Source organism: Phallusia mammillata, chromosome 2, assembly GCF_965637545.1.
Source record: "Phallusia mammillata chromosome 2, kaPhaMamm4.hap1.1, whole genome shotgun sequence".
NCBI lineage: Eukaryota > Metazoa > Chordata > Ascidiacea > Phlebobranchia > Ascidiidae > Phallusia > Phallusia mammillata.
Genome location: NC_137253.1, coordinates 19212884 through 19227575, shown reverse-complemented (window position 1 = coordinate 19227575; position 14692 = coordinate 19212884). Strand labels below are relative to the sequence as shown.

At 35.6% G+C, this 14692-nt stretch overlaps 5 protein-coding genes across 8 annotated transcripts; 3 read left to right on the top strand and 2 right to left on the bottom strand.

Moving 5' to 3' along the window:
• Positions 1–376: 376 nt before the first annotated feature.
• On the top strand, positions 377–3592 carry LOC145212151 (uncharacterized). Its single transcript, XM_080080190.1, has 11 exons — positions 377–608; positions 682–789; positions 962–1130; positions 1222–1423; positions 1512–1698; positions 1756–1868; positions 1942–2194; positions 2260–2401; positions 2636–2781; positions 2844–2997; positions 3212–3592. The coding sequence occupies exons 1-11, from the start codon at positions 545–547 to the stop codon at positions 3282–3284; spliced, it is 1611 nt and encodes a 536-aa protein (XP_079936316.1). The 5' UTR covers positions 377–544; the 3' UTR covers positions 3285–3592.
• Positions 3593–3701: 109 nt separating this feature from the next.
• On the top strand, positions 3702–7247 carry LOC145212152 (immunoglobulin superfamily member 21-like). 3 transcript variants are annotated; one of them, XM_080080192.1, is made up of 11 exons: positions 3702–3773; positions 3832–3946; positions 4178–4419; positions 4560–4722; positions 4804–5025; positions 5189–5295; positions 5778–5922; positions 6432–6586; positions 6651–6792; positions 6944–6973; positions 7070–7247. In XM_080080192.1, exons 2-11 carry the CDS (start codon positions 3844–3846, stop codon positions 7189–7191), a joined length of 1431 nt encoding a protein of 476 aa, XP_079936318.1. In that variant the 5' UTR covers positions 3702–3773; positions 3832–3843; the 3' UTR covers positions 7192–7247. The 3 variants fall into 3 exon arrangements, with proteins under 3 accessions (XP_079936318.1, XP_079936317.1, XP_079936320.1); XM_080080191.1 differs by lacking the exon at positions 3702–3773 and having other exon boundaries at positions 3775–3946; XM_080080194.1 differs by lacking the exon at positions 3702–3773 and having other exon boundaries at positions 3780–3946; positions 6447–6586.
• Positions 5009–9852, bottom strand: LOC145212154 (protein arginine methyltransferase NDUFAF7, mitochondrial-like). Of its 2 annotated transcripts, XR_013856653.1 has the most exons (8): positions 9585–9852; positions 9371–9451; positions 8734–9246; positions 8518–8661; positions 8286–8462; positions 7244–7428; positions 7027–7172; positions 5009–5888 (listed from the first exon to the last, which is right to left on the bottom strand). XR_013856653.1 is itself a non-coding variant. In XM_080080196.1 (7 exons), exons 1-6 carry the CDS (start codon positions 9792–9794, stop codon positions 7258–7260), a joined length of 1296 nt encoding a protein of 431 aa, XP_079936322.1. In that variant the 5' UTR covers positions 9795–9851; the 3' UTR covers positions 5009–5888; positions 7244–7257. The 2 variants fall into 2 exon arrangements, 1 of the variants encoding a protein (XP_079936322.1); XM_080080196.1 differs by lacking the exon at positions 7027–7172 and having other exon boundaries at positions 9585–9851.
• Positions 9853–10613: 761 nt separating this feature from the next.
• On the top strand, positions 10614–11810 carry LOC145212156 (RPA-interacting protein B-like). Its single transcript, XM_080080198.1, has one exon. The coding sequence runs from the start codon at positions 10796–10798 to the stop codon at positions 11432–11434; it is 639 nt and encodes a 212-aa protein (XP_079936324.1). The 5' UTR covers positions 10614–10795; the 3' UTR covers positions 11435–11810.
• Positions 11700–13787, bottom strand: LOC145212155 (mitochondrial ribosome-associated GTPase 1-like). The gene is made up of 6 exons (XM_080080197.1): positions 13484–13787; positions 12832–12986; positions 12658–12771; positions 12333–12542; positions 12053–12231; positions 11700–11991 (listed from the first exon to the last, which is right to left on the bottom strand). The coding sequence occupies exons 1-6, from the start codon at positions 13653–13655 to the stop codon at positions 11772–11774; spliced, it is 1050 nt and encodes a 349-aa protein (XP_079936323.1). The 5' UTR covers positions 13656–13787; the 3' UTR covers positions 11700–11771.
• Positions 13788–14692: the final 905 nt, after the last annotated feature.

The following is a 14692-nucleotide window of genomic DNA, read 5'->3' as shown; positions in this document are numbered from 1 at the left end:
TGGACCACGGAATTGCTCGATTATTTCGCCCCGGCGCATAACCTCTAGGACCACGTTTTATGTAAAATGCACGTGCATTTATTTTCCACTTTATACAAGTTACGCGCAGGATGTAATTTAGCACAAGAGGAAAAACAATAGTATATTTGGTCAAATTGTTTTTTTTGCACGTAATTGAATTTACTATCTGTTACACGAAAGGTAGGCAACTAGAAAACGTTTGTCATAATGCAATTTTACACGAAGTCCTTTCTCGTCACCGATTCACTGTGGGAAACAGACATGCTCGTGACAAAATGCACCGGAACTATATGCATAAAACTGTTCGAACGTTGTGCTCCAGTTCATAGCAGCGGCCGGATCGTTTTGTAGCGGATTAACCGGATAAAAAAGGAAATACTTTTGCATTAGAAATATCGCTGACGCAGAAGCACAGCTTTTTAAAAAACTTTTCGACAATTTTTGCTACTAACGTTGTGATTGGGTTAAAGATTTGCAGGATGTGGATGATACGTGCAGGGCAAAACTAACTAAACTACAAAATATGATAGAACGAGTGCATGGCATTATTGGAGTTATTTTGTTGGGTGTTATATGCTGCAATGCAGGTTAGTATAATACTGGTGGCAAGATATAACTTATAACTAAGCTGTAACTGTAAGACACAAGTCGTATTTTTAGAGTTCTACGTAGCCTGCAGCGGATCTGAAAGCACAGGATTCGAAAAAAAACTGACATGGAGTAACAACTGTACACAAGTTTGCCAATCTGATTGCAATAGTACGATGGGTAAGGTACCTGTTTTTATGTTACGTAATTTGTCGTAGTTTACGCTTTCTTACTCCTTCAACTTTCTGAGTTCTGAATTTTTGTCATTAAAGTAATACATTTTCAAGTATGTATACAAACATAGTGTTTATGCAGTGCTAGGCTGCGTAACTGTTTTCTTTTTAACTTTTAGAAACATTAAGCAATTGCACCACGAGAGTTAGCCAGACAAGCTGTGGAAGTACGTCGACATGTGTCACAAACCAAGGTTGTGTATGCAATGATCCTATAGCATTCAAATCCACACAAGCTTTAACCATTACAAGAGACATTTACTGCTACAACAGTTCAGTGACCGTCAGGTAAAATCCTTGCCAAAGATAGTACGAATTATTATTGCTGCACTTTTTTTTGTAAAGATGGAGATCGTTAAATTTTTGTTAATTTATGTAGACTGGATAAATGTGCGATGAAGCATTATGGTTTTGGATTAGGAGATATCTTTTTTGGGCAACCAAGTGACATGACATATGCGGAAGTTTCAAGCTCATCCCCCAACACATCATGTTACGGTTCCACAGTGTACACTGATGGTCCCATGTACCAACTATCGTTTACATTTGGCAACAAAGATTTGTGCAACATTGTCACTGAGGTTGTTAATGCCATGTTTCAACACGACTTTAGTTCTAAAAACTACGCTATGAATGTTTTTTTTATCAACATAACACAATTCTTTTCAGCAAAATTCGTCACACCTGACATTTAGTGTTGGTGTTCACGCATATGCGGGGGCAATTGCATCTGGCATAGATCGGACTACTACGCTGTTCCTTCAGTTTGACTGCCATTATCCAAGAACCTACACCAAGTCGTATGGAAAGGTTATGCCACAATGCAACGAAACGTTTGTTAATGGCAGTTGTACAGGTAATTACTACGAAGGCGCAGAACTAGAACGGTTTCAATATCTATGATTATTTTAAGGTTCGACGTTTTATGCTGGAAGAATAGCAGTAACCAACTTGGTTTTTGACGAACGATTGTTGGACCCTTCTTCCACATATTACAACTACACAAGCTTTGCAATGAGAAAAATAGTCAGTGTCAACAACAATTACTAGCTTACAAAAGCATTTGTAGATTAAGCCGTGCTTTGTAAATACGTTTCAGATTACCCAACTGTTTTTGGCCATTGGCGTTCCTGTCAAACGAGTGGTAATATTTGGACTTTCCAACGGTAGTGTTGTTGCGGATTATGTGGTAGAAGTTGCCCCGGCCTTAGGTGGTGCCGGGAATGCACAAACTGCGATACAAGACATCACACAATATATTAACAACTACACTTTTACAAGTCAAATACCGGGCGTGGACTCCAACTTTTTAAATCAGTACAAATTTGGTGCTGTTATTGTTAAAACAGCCGGTAGGTGTTGAGCATATATTTTTTGTTGTCTCAAACACTATTGCATAATTCCATCATTTTTGAAGATGCTACCGTTACACAACAAATCCAGAATCCCTGTTACAGTGGAACAGCTACATGCGACTCAAGGGCAATCTGCACACCGTTGTCGCTTGGTTCCTATACCTGTCAGTGTGCGTTGGGTTACGTTGACGTGCAGCCATCACAGTAAGTGATTGCTTTTCAATTTTTATGACAGATTTAGAAACGTAACACGCATTAATCAAGCACGGACTATGAGTGATTTAAATATATACATATATATAAGGTAGCTATATTTTCTAAAAAAACACATGAGAAACAGGATTTTTGGGCGGAAGCGGAAATCGCTCGAAACGATTGTTTGAGAACTGGCGCACTTCCTCTGACTCATGCCCAGTAACAAGTGTTTTAACGTTACAGGCCGGGTCGTGTATGCCGTTCTACATGTTCATTGACCGCTGGACCGTTTTGCCTTAACAACGGAATTTGTATTATTAATCCAACAAACGGATTGCCTTCGTGCCTTTGTCAAGGACGATACGAAGGAAATAACTGTGAAAATATCAGTAAGTATAGGCTATAAAATCTATCTCACATAAATCCGGTTTTGCACATAAATACATTCCAGAGCAAACCACACGTGAGGAAGTTGTTGCTATCCTGCCGTGGATTGCGGTTGGTATTCTACTGCTTTTCGTCATTGTTATAATGGTGATGTACACACGACGGCGAAGATACTTTCGGAAAACTTTTGCAGATCACTCGTTTTTGCCAGATGCCGGGTAACTAGGCTATTAGTTTTTCACCATCTTAAATTTGTTGAGTTTTCCACTAGGTTATTGTTTATAGCCATGTAAGCTAGGCTATGCTAAAGAAGATATGTGCCATCAGTAGATCTTGAAATTGCTCAATCACAAAAGGAAAGATCTAAGTTAATAAGAATACCAATTAAATCAAAAATAAGCTTACATATCAAACTACGTTTTATTGTTACAGACCTAGCAACTCGGATGCCGTTGTTGGATTAATGCACCACGGACCTGGTGGACATCATAGTTTTCTCGAATAAAAGCATTTATCCATGTATAATATATAGATTTCATGTTCATACTAGTAAATATCAACACATTTTTTAAATCCACATGTTTGTTGCATTGGCTACTGGGCGAATAAGTTTAATTAAGTGCAACCGGTAATCCGACTCTAATCTTTTGAAAGTGCATGGGCATAGAATTACATGCAGCCTAATAACGCGAGCGCCCAGTTAAAAATAATTTTATTGCTATGTTCGCAAGCAATCAGTGTCGTTCTACACTGCAAAAAAACAAAGAGCGGCTTGTTTTGGAATTAGATGAAATACAATTACATAGACTGTAATTTTACTCAAAATCTAACAAAAACGTTTTCATTCCTGAATAAGCCTTCTTCACACCGACAGATGGCTCGTTTTATGATAAGTGTGGTTCCAAAGGATCAGTCAGTCAGATTAAACAGATAATCGGCAAGCAGTAGAAACAGAAGGGCATTAGGAACCGTACAATTTCAGTTTGGTTGGCAGGTTTGAAAGACGTTTCGTTGCAGAGCTTTACATTTTATCTTATTAATGTGTTCACTAGAAATAACAACGGATGGAATCATACAGAAGTGAAATGTTGTTTGTAAACATGAACAGTTTCTTGAGGTTTTTTGTTTATTTTGCGTTGTTTCTACAAGCGTTCTGCACAGAGACAGGTATGGAATTATTTTCAAACATATAAAACAAACAAAAGTTTTGCATTAGTCCCCATTATCTATGTAACTGGAAAGCGTCTCTGTTCAAAAAAGATCGTTTAACTGAACTTAAAATTGACGTTTTTAAGTTAAAAAACAAAAATTTAAACCATGATTTACATTTAAAAGTAAGTATTACGAAGACTGCTAACTAATCAATAAGTACATTTTGTATCTATGAATTCTCTTTAGATGCAAGAAGGGGTAGTAATAACGCTCCTTCGGTTTCATTCGTCACGATGTCAAGCGGAAATGAGTTAAGAATATCGGACAATCCAACGTTAGTAGTGAACGAGAAACAGCCAGTTTCACTTATTTGCCAGTTTGCAATGGCAAAAGGTGCAATCTTACGCGAAATCGTCTGGTACCGGGAATTTGACGACGGGACCAACGTGAAACTTTTAACGTATGACGCAATCATGAACATAACCCAGGTACACCACACCCAAGTTCCTAACAATTTAGACCTTTATGGAAATCTATTAAAAATAGAAGCGAGTGACTAACGCTATACGTAAGGCTTATTTTAATAAATGGTGTTAGCAATTTTTAATTCCCGAAGTTGATTTACTAGGTTAACGATTTGGCAAGCAAGAATATAAAAGGCCGAGGGCCAACAACACTGCAAATCGACAGTACTTCACCTACAGATGATGGCTGGTATCAGTGTCACGTGGGAATATACATAAACAGAAAAATTTTAGAGAAGGTCGGATACATTTATTTAAATGTTTTAGGTAAGTTGTCTGTTGTAACCTAAGGCAAAGAAGAGACAGACACCGTCAGATTTTTTTACAATTTTGCAAATTGATTTTTAGTCCCCCCATCAAAAGTCCGGATAGCTGTGCACAATTCAATCGACGGAAATTCGCTGTTTCGGCACAATTTTAGCCTGGTTTGTCGGGTGGAGCAGTCAAAACCCGCAGCAAACCTTGTATTCACGCGCAACGGCAAGGAAATCAAAGAAATTAATCACGTCAATTCTACAACCCTTCTGGGTGGTATGGCCGAAAGCTACGCAGATTTATTACTTACCAAAGGTTGGTGGTTTATTTCGTTTGGAATATTTAACAACAAATTATAAAAAAATGCAAACATATGGTTCAATCATATTTTCAACATCATTTGATCACCAAAACATGTGCTGGTACGTTATGCCCTTGACACGGATTATGTTGTAATGGCCGAATATATTGACAACAGACGTGTCCAGTGACGTAAAAGCATCAATAACATCTGGAAATTTGGAAATTAAAGACCAGGAGACTCAAGTGAAATCGATAATTCGTTACACAGTACTTCACTTAAAGGTAAAAAATGTTTTGTTACTTGAAACATGCTCAATATCAACAACCAAACCGTAAAATATTTTCAGTATTCTAAAAACAAAGCGGATATCCAGCTACATCAAAAAATCATACACAGGTCCTATCATGCAAATTTGTTAGTAAAACATCTTGCAGTGTAGAGCTTTAAATTTGGTGAGGCAACAGTCCATGCGTAGAGGTCGAGAATTTCGCGGATATCAGTAATTTATAGTAGACATTACTTTGCTTACCGGCCATCAGCAAAATATCAGTGGGTGTAACTTCATTACAAGTTAACCCATGGATGAAGGTAGTCATTAACACGGAATTATGTGAACTGTGTTTGCCCAGCCAGTAAGATACATCGTTTTTGCGTTTCAAAACAAATTTTGCACGATTCAGCACCGATGTATTAGGTTTTCGGACTTTGGACCTAGTGCACAAAAAACAAAACACCCACTATTACGCATTGTTTTCATCGACAGGCGCAGATTAGTGGGACCAAGATGTGGGAAAGTTCAAGCTATCTTCTGTGGACTCTCTACCCGCAGTACGATACCGATTCGGAATATGGCTGTCTTGCCAAACACGAAAGTCTGGAAAAAGCAAAATACGCTCTTCAAACTTTGAGTGAGTATAATAATAAAGGAAAAAATATTGTTAGTGTTTTGCAAATTAGAAAAACATTGGACACCACAGTCACACAGACACACATTAAAGAACAATAAAAAACTTTACCACCTTGGACTATTGTTATGAATAAAAGTACTTTCCTTATAGGCACAAAGGTATAATATATTCCCATTTTTTTTCAAAATCTGTAACCATACAAGAATAAACACCAGATATGTGCAACAATTTTGTATGTAATGTAAACATGTCAATCTAACTTATTATGCCTGTAGCCAGTGTTTTTTTTAAGGTGTTTTATCCGTTTCGGTCCTCCAAATTTCTCCAGCGGTTTCCCAAAATTTGGACTTGCAACTACAACTACAGTTTTTGGTATTTAAATGAAACACTTGTGGTCTCTTAAAACTACTTAGCGGTCACCCAAACCAAACCTTAAAAAAACCTGCCTGTAGCATATTTAAAAAAGTTCTGACATTAGACAGAGAAGGCTTAGCATTTACTGTGTAAAGTCATGTTTCCTGCAGGACCACCAACAGAAGAATCACTTCAAATTGAAGTAAAACCTAATCAGCCATCACTTGGAAGTAATGTAATTTTGCAGCTTAACCCTGATTTACTGCAAAATATATTTCCCAAGCCAATTTTACTTTGGACAAATGATTTGGTAAGTTTTGTCATCATCACTATAACCTGTTACATTTTTACTATAATTCATTTGTAATTTGAAGGGACACATGAAAAACAAACAAAAGTTTTATGTGGGGAACAAATTATTGTTGCGAAACGTCCGAAGGAACAATACAATTTATAAAGTGCAGGCCTTCAATGCCCTTGGAACAGCTAGTACCAAAACTATACTTGTTTTAAGTGGTAAGTTTGCAGGTGAACAATTTGGAGATAAACAATCCAATAACAAACAAATTTAACTGAAACCATACCTTAGTTTAGTACAAATAAGGCTAAAAGCGTAAATATGGTAACATTCTGTCAAAAATGATGAAACTTTCATTTTACATTTCAGATAAAGGAGAGTCCAAAAATAATAATGCAGGTAAACAAAAACTATATCACTTTCAAAAAATCAATTACATGCGATGTACTTACAGCACATTCCATATCACTTAATTCCAATATTTTATATTTTCAGGTCACTCAGGAAGCATAGCGTCTATTCTAAGACAGGATTTACATTACCAAAATCGGATTTGTCTGCTTGTTACTATTTTTGTTCAATTTTTAGAAATTGTGGTCTGTAATGATATGTGGTAGTGTTCGTTACAATTATTTGCCTTCAGTTTGAGTACAAAAATAAACTGCTTACCATAGTTTGGAAATTTATGCAAATGCAGTGACAGCTGTTTTGCCTTCATTATTAAGTAGACGGTCCTTATTCACCATGGAAAAAAACTTGAACTTTTCCCCCATTTTCTCAGGATTTACCAACATATCATAGCTTCCAATAAGTTTTCTTTTCATCTCTTCGCTGTCACTGTTTCTTAGCAACATCTGAAACACATTTGGTACATCAGTTTGTAAAAAAATTTCAACAAGTGAATTTCATTAAATTAGAAAGTTAAAGAACAATTTGTATAGGTCCCCACACATGTGTTTGTGCAGATTTACTGTAAACAAATGTTGCAGATATTTTTAGATTTCGGACAATTTTTTAGGACAAATTATTAGATAGCATAACTCAACTTTCAAAAAGGTTTGTTTTTTCATCTTTATGTTCATCAACAAAGTTTTGCTTGACATATACGACACCAAAGCACAATTATAGAGTTTAAATCATGTCTTAGGTGTGAAACCTTCACCAAAACTGAAAATGCATGTGATAACTTAATAAAACGACATGGCATTACTGCGCAAATACAGCTGATTTCTAATCACCGAAACAACTGTCCACAAAAAGGTCTGTGGGGGCGTCCTCCTGCTCTGCACTAAACCGCCTTAATGGTAAAGTTACTCCCTTGGGACTTTTATCTGACTGACAGTGTACGTATTTTATTCGTTGAAGGTAACCATTTGGCCTATTAAGGCAAAATTTTTAATATTTACTAACTAAGTAACCTACTGTAAACAATTGTTTAAAATTTCAGCACATTAGGGCTTGTATTTCAGGACTAAACTAAAACCAATTATTTCAGGGTTAAAGGGGTAAAAAGGTAATAGTTTTAATGCTAATAAACTGTCATTAAATATGAAGTCAAAAATCATTGAAAAACACCTCAAATTTTAAGGTTGGCTTGTGTGCTAGGGGTTGTTGACACCTGCTTTTCATATAATACGAGAAAAAATCTAAATAGATTATAGTGTGCAAAAACACCCTTGCAGTACATAAAATAACACTTAATCACACCTACCATTATTCTGGTATCTATTCCCATGTTTTTCAAAAAAGATTGTTGTGTGATTGGGCCACATGTCATAACATCACACCTTTCAGCAATTTCTTTCAAATATTTAAAATCTACATCAGCTGTAACATCTGCTTCACCAACATTGGTCAAGACATCAACTATTTTATGTGATTTAAACCCCTAAAAAACAAGTATGTTTGTAAAGCTTTTTTTTCCATTTTTTGCCAACATTTACCCTCAAGGTATGTTCTTTGGATCCAAAATGACCATAATCAGCAATTAGTGCAGATCCCCCATTATGAGCAATACGTCTAGCAATTTCTTCAATGATTATGCCACTTCTGGGGGAGACCTCAATCTTCTGTCTATGTTCATTTGGCTTTTAAGTATATAACATATAAGTCCGTGAAAACAAATTTGCTATTAATTTATAGTAGTATACCTTACCTACCTTAATTAGGGTGCGGCAAGCTAAAGTTGGATGAGGTAATAACACAAAACGAAAGTTTGGAAAATTTGATGTTGTGCATACATCAACATAAACCTCCTTCCAAATGTTATTATCTTTTACAAACTGGTGGACTGGAAGTGCATCAAAGAACTCATGTGCAATAAAAAAGGTAAACTTTTTTGCAGGTACATCTTGAATTCTGTCATGCCAAAACATATCTTGACCGTACTTGCTTTTTCCATGTAGCGTATAGTGCAATCTAGGTTCAACCTTGGAGGTCATTTTATCAGAATTCACTTGGCACAAGTTTTTGTGCTGAAGATTTGAAAGATAAAGGCTGATTTCCACCAAGTGAATGGATATTGAAATGTTTTTCAGTGTATTTCCTAAGGAATTAAACGTCCGAATGACATCCTCCATTAACGTTCCACGACCAGGCCCCAGTTCAACAACCTGAACTTCAGTTGGTGAACCACATGCCAACCATTCATTCACTATCCATATAGCAATTAGCTAAAAACACACAAAAATGTTACTATCTCACATTGAAGGAATTATTTAAATGAAAAAAATACTGACATGCTCATTCAATATTAGATTACGCGTGTATTAACTGTGTAAAGTACAGCCCCATTACCTCTCCAAACATTTGACTTAGTTCAGGTGATGTAACAAAATCTCCATCCTCTCCAAACATGTCCCTTTTCATGTAGTAACCCTAAAAAGGTGCACTACATGCAGCATACTTAATGCCTTTAACAATTAATAAAATATTTTCCTAGTTTTAGGCATCTTGACACACTACATTCTATTACATATTTGACAACATACAAATGCATCAAAATACTTACCTCGTCTGGGTCGGTTAAAGCCTGAAGCATAAAATCTGCAACTGAAATTGGGCCTGTTGTTTTGATCTTATCATGAAGATGTTTTTTCAAGGAAATTGTTTGTGCTTGAACATCTTTCTGGAAGTTTTGGTTGCATGTTGCGACACTAGCTATTGAAGCAGCAAAATGTTTTTTCTTCAATAAAAGTGATTCTTTCAGAAGTCTCAACATTGTTTTATTTTATGTGCACAAACAAGCTGAAATTATATTTCACCCCAAAGTTTAACAACAAAATATGGTGTATAAAAAACATTTTAAAGTAATGTAACTCTCAACACACTGATTTAATTGCAAGCAGAAACGAATGGATCCCCACATATGTGTTTGTGCAGATTAGTTGTGGTTCAAAGATAGTGCAATGCAATGATTCTGATTTCTGAAGGACAAACTAGTAGAAAGCAACGACCTAAATTAAAACCTTTATATTCTCTTTCCAACATAATGGTGTTATACAAGTAACAAAAACACTGGAAAAAATAATTTCAATTCTTCAAAATATTTAATTTTTAGCAAAATGTTCTTAACAGTGTTTTTTTGCAACGCCTGTAAATTGACCGACAGTAACCCTTCGACATGAGACGACATCCAAGCTGACAATGACTGTTTATTGACCACTAATGAGGTTTTGGAAGACAAGTATCTTTTAACTTTTATGTTCAACAACGTTTCGCCAGATTTATAGGAAACTAATTATCGCTTAACGAGTTTATAACTCAAAAGTAAAACCAAAGGGAGACTTTGTGGTCACGTGATTTGAATCTTCTTGCATGCTCGATTGGGACATTCCCTATTTGTATTTTTTTTCTTTTTAAGTCACTAGAAAAGTAAATATCCAACTGTTGTGTTCGGTGATCAATCCTTTGGAATCCCACAGATCACCCGAAAAAATGCATCGCAAACTTGGGTTTAATTTTAAAAAAATCGAAAGAACTGATCAGACACGCATAAAAAACTACACAAAATTTATCACGCATGACCGATATTGCAAGATCAAAACCAGAAAATGATGTTGACAGTGCACAGTGGTGGAACCACGGCTTTTTAACTCGACCGCACACAATCGGCCATAAACAGTATCGTCCAACCGTTAGTCGTGATCAACAAACTGACCTAATAGTTTATCAAGGTAAACGTCACTTTTCTAAGTTGGAAACTAGACTTAATAGCAAAACATGGAAGCAGGACGAACTCCAACTTCGGCAGCAAAACGCAAAGCTATGTATAAATGTGGTTCACCAGTCGCTTGGCGGGAAGAATACAAAAATAGGTGTAAAGAGAGGCTGAAGGGAAGCAGATCTAAACTCTTGGACAAGTACCGAAAAATAGAAACAGCACAAGATAGTGGCCTTGAAAAGTTAATGAACGAAGAGTGGCTAAAAATGCGTTCTGAAGGATTTCCGTCTCATCATTTTGAAAGCTTTGATGACATACTAATTACTTTAGAAAATATTAAAAAAGAATTACTTGAATGGGAAACAGAAACAATTTTACAAATGGAGTCTAATACAATTAATGCTGATATTGACCACCATGAACTGAATGATTCAAGTAGCACTCTACTTTGTCCCATCTGCAATGCAGGTTATCTTGCTGTACAAAGTGGCTTTCTGATATGTTCATGTGGATTAAACATCAATCTGGAGCAAGACTCTCTGTCATTAGCAAACGTTAAAGCATGTCTGGAGGAAGGAGTTTCTGGTCATTCTAAAATTTGTAATTTGCGTCCACAATTTAGTCTTGTTGACAACTTTGGAAACTCTAATCTTATGGTAACATGCTCAGGGTGTGATTTCATGTTTATTGTTGTGTAAGTCCATTTTTGCTCCACAAGTATGTCACCTGTGATAGACCTGATGATATGTTTTGACAAAATTTAATGCACAAATTTGGACCTAGAAACTTTATTGTTAAACTTGGTGTGATAATATTTTATGTTTTTTTTTTCTTTTGGAATTTAATTTGTTTATTGAACCCCTTAGATGCATGAGTGTAGACATACCTTAACTTTCTTCCAAGAAAATCATACAAACGAAGTTAGGCAGATAAAAATGCAAATTTTTTATCTACACTGTGCAGTTTGTTCAAACTCTTTGATTTATTGCCCATAAACATAAACACAAAACCACTGCAGTCTTTTTTTAAAAAAAATTAAGAAACATCATCCAAAATAAATTTTCCAAGTTTTCCTTCCCTGTAGGCTGTCAGGAAAACTTCTGCTGCAGCTTTCTCATTTGGCATTTCTACCAGTTTTTTTCCGGTTCCAGTAAGGACTGTATTTTTACAGAAATAGTTCCTATCCTTAACAATAGACATCAGTACAGTTCTTGCATTGTCAGAGGGTTCTGATAAATTGAAGTATTCAACATATCTAAACAAAATTACAATTGATTTGAAAAATCTTTGAAAAGTTTAAGCTAGTTTACACAAACCTGAATTGTTGTTTCTTATTTAAACAAAACAGAAGATAGTCCATTATAAGTTCAGGTCCAAAAACATCACTTTTTATGGTGTTGCATGCACCCAATTTCATCGCATCATGAAAATTTTTAACTTTAGGTTGAAAAATGCCTGGTGTGTCAAGTAACCACACTTTTGGTTTGTCATACACCTGCAAAGAGTAAAATTGTCTCCACCTCCTCTTGCTTAAAAAATAAATATCAGGCTGTGACCAAAACTCTTTGGATCTGTCATCAAAAATACACAACCCACTTGTACTCGGTGCATGACAGCCCTTGTATGTCCTGGGGATTTTCCAACTGAGGTTCCAGCTTCCTTGTTTAATCTTTGTTTGCGAATTGCATTAATTAATGATGATTTCCCCACATTAGGCAAACCAACTACCATAATGTGATAATCCATTTCACTGGACAATCTTTGTACTCTCGAACCTTTAATTAACTCAACACAACTTGGAATAATCTAAAAATACATCTTTATGGATTAAAATTATTTTCACATTTCATGTTTTTTAATGTAAATGCCAGTAGCAACGTAATTCATCAAAAATCCTTTCAAGTAAAATTTGAACTGTTACCTTTTGTGCTGATTTGTGAACAGACTTTTTAAAAGCACAATTAGCAAACAATACTTGTTTTGCTCCTTTTTTTCTGTAATGGTGATGTATTGCATCAATCTGTTTCTGTGTTACCTGTTAATATAGATGGAAAATATCATTGTTTATTACCGTTGAAAGTTTGGGATGATCTACCTCTATTAGATCAGCTTTGTTTAGCACAATGACGTATGGTTTTCCACCCAATGATTGACTCAAAACAGGGTTTCTTCCAGAAAATGGAATACGAGCATCATGTACTTCAATCACACAGTCTATTGCACTTACTTGGGCTCTCATCTTTGTCAACCCTGCAAAACACGAGGTGGAAAAAATAAACAAATTTCAAAATGGTCAAAATATGTTAAACAATTATTGCCAGTGTATCTACATAGATTATGAAATAGGTACTACTTGACATGTAAGATGCAGCCAACAAAAAGGCATCATTTATATAAATGCCTTTTTAAAGGTTTTTGTTTAAAGTCTCTGTATTTTATTTGTTTGACATTATCTAAGTTTTACTAATTTTAGGTCATTTTATTTAAAAGTTTGTGAACCACCATTATAAACCTTATGACAACCGAGTGCTGTAGTTTAATGCATGTTCATGTGATGTTTTTAGCTTATGAATTCCTGTAACAAAAAGTTGCTGCTTGTTGAACATCTCTTTGATATTGCAACATGATACAACAAAATGTCATGTGAAAAAATTTGGGTGGGCACAGTTTTGCTATTAATTAATTTCTGCCTCATATTTAGGTTGATCAAAAAGAATTGAGAAGCACTGGTACACATCTTTTACTACCTTTTGACATGTGAGCAGGAAACCAATGATTTAAGGATTTAATTCCACCAAAGTCAAATTCCTTTCGTACTTTTAATGTTCCAGGTGATGATGTTTGACAGAAACAGCAGTTGCCAACACGCAACAAAACTTTATTTGCAGTTTTCACTACAGTCTTACCAAACATTGCCATTTTATCAACAAACTGCAACTCCACATGTTACAGAAGCAGTTTTGGTAAAGCACAGCTTGTGTTTGTTGCACGTCAAGTAACAGCTGTACGGTACGGTATCCTAAAGAAATGACACGATGTTTTTAAAAAACTGGACACCAAGTTGTGTGAAGGGGAAATACCCGATTTGTTTATTGCATAAAATACAGTGATATTTTGATTCGGAGTTCGAAAAGATCTTTGATTTAAATTCCTGTAAAATAATGTTTTTTTCTGAACAAAACAAGTATTAGGCCTAAGAAAGACCGTAGATCGCGTAAGTCAGTTGAAACAAAAAAAAACATTTAGTATAAGATGTCTATTGTCCCGTCATGCCTTGCAAGTTGCTAACACATAGCATTAGCAAAGTCTACAAACTCTACATGAAACAGCAAAGTTATGTATTATGTATACCATATTTACTCGATTGTAAGCCGCCCTCGTTTATAAACCGCCCTCGATTGTAAGCCGCATATTGAGGTGTTAAAAAAATAATGTAAGCCTCCCTCGATTGTTAGCCGCACTCTGGAATTTTAGATACGATTGTTCTTTAATACATCTTTCTGTTGTTATATGGTATGACTATTTGCCCATATCTGTTAGTTATGTTGATAAATGCACCCAACAGAACGTATATCGACGTATAATCTGTACCTGCATACATGTTTTGAACCCCAAATAATTTAAAATGTTGGAATGTAGAAATGATTTTGGTATAAAATTGATTGTAAGCCGCACAAACGGCAGGTAAAAAAAAATATAAGCCACGGCAATCGAGTAAATATGGTACTTTGAGCATTGGAGGTCCTTGTCCCTGCTCCTGATGCCATGGCTATTAGTGACTGGGAAGTAGTTGTGTGTCAGTAATTTTTCTTTGTCGAACTTGACGAACTATATTATGATATCAACCAGATTCGGTAATCAGCTTTTAAAATATATTGTCCATTTCTATGTTAAAACTGCCTAATTACCACTTGTCCTCAAAAACCATGTAACTGTAAGTCACTATCATAAAAAAA

Coding starts and splice junctions, on each gene's coding strand:
- LOC145212154 (XM_080080196.1), bottom strand. CDS start 9,794: ATGTTGAGACTTCTGAAAGAATCACTTTTATTGAAGAAAAAACATTTT. Junction 9,247..9,370: donor TAAGTCAAATGTTTGGAGAG/GTAATGGGGCTG, acceptor GTGTGTTTTTAG/CTAATTGCTATATGGATAGT. Junction 8,463..8,517: donor CCAAAGAACATACCTTGAGG/GTAAATGTTGGC, acceptor CTTGTTTTTTAG/GGGTTTAAATCACATAAAAT.
- LOC145212152 (XM_080080192.1), top strand. CDS start 3,844: ATGGAATCATACAGAAGTGAAATGTTGTTTGTAAACATGAACAGTTTC. Junction 5,026..5,188: donor AGATTTATTACTTACCAAAG/GTTGGTGGTTTA, acceptor TATTGACAACAG/ACGTGTCCAGTGACGTAAAA. Junction 6,974..7,069: donor GTCCAAAAATAATAATGCAG/GTAAACAAAAAC, acceptor TTATATTTTCAG/GTCACTCAGGAAGCATAGCG.
- LOC145212155 (XM_080080197.1), bottom strand. CDS start 13,655: ATGGCAATGTTTGGTAAGACTGTAGTGAAAACTGCAAATAAAGTTTTG. Junction 12,772..12,831: donor ACAAAGCTGATCTAATAGAG/GTAGATCATCCC, acceptor CTATATTAACAG/GTAACACAGAAACAGATTGA. Junction 12,232..12,332: donor CTGTCATGCACCGAGTACAA/GTGGGTTGTGTA, acceptor TACTCTTTGCAG/GTGTATGACAAACCAAAAGT.
- LOC145212151 (XM_080080190.1), top strand. CDS start 545: ATGATAGAACGAGTGCATGGCATTATTGGAGTTATTTTGTTGGGTGTT. Junction 609..681: donor TGTTATATGCTGCAATGCAG/GTTAGTATAATA, acceptor TCGTATTTTTAG/AGTTCTACGTAGCCTGCAGC. Junction 2,782..2,843: donor AAATAACTGTGAAAATATCA/GTAAGTATAGGC, acceptor AATACATTCCAG/AGCAAACCACACGTGAGGAA.
- LOC145212156 (XM_080080198.1), top strand. CDS start 10,796: ATGGAAGCAGGACGAACTCCAACTTCGGCAGCAAAACGCAAAGCTATG.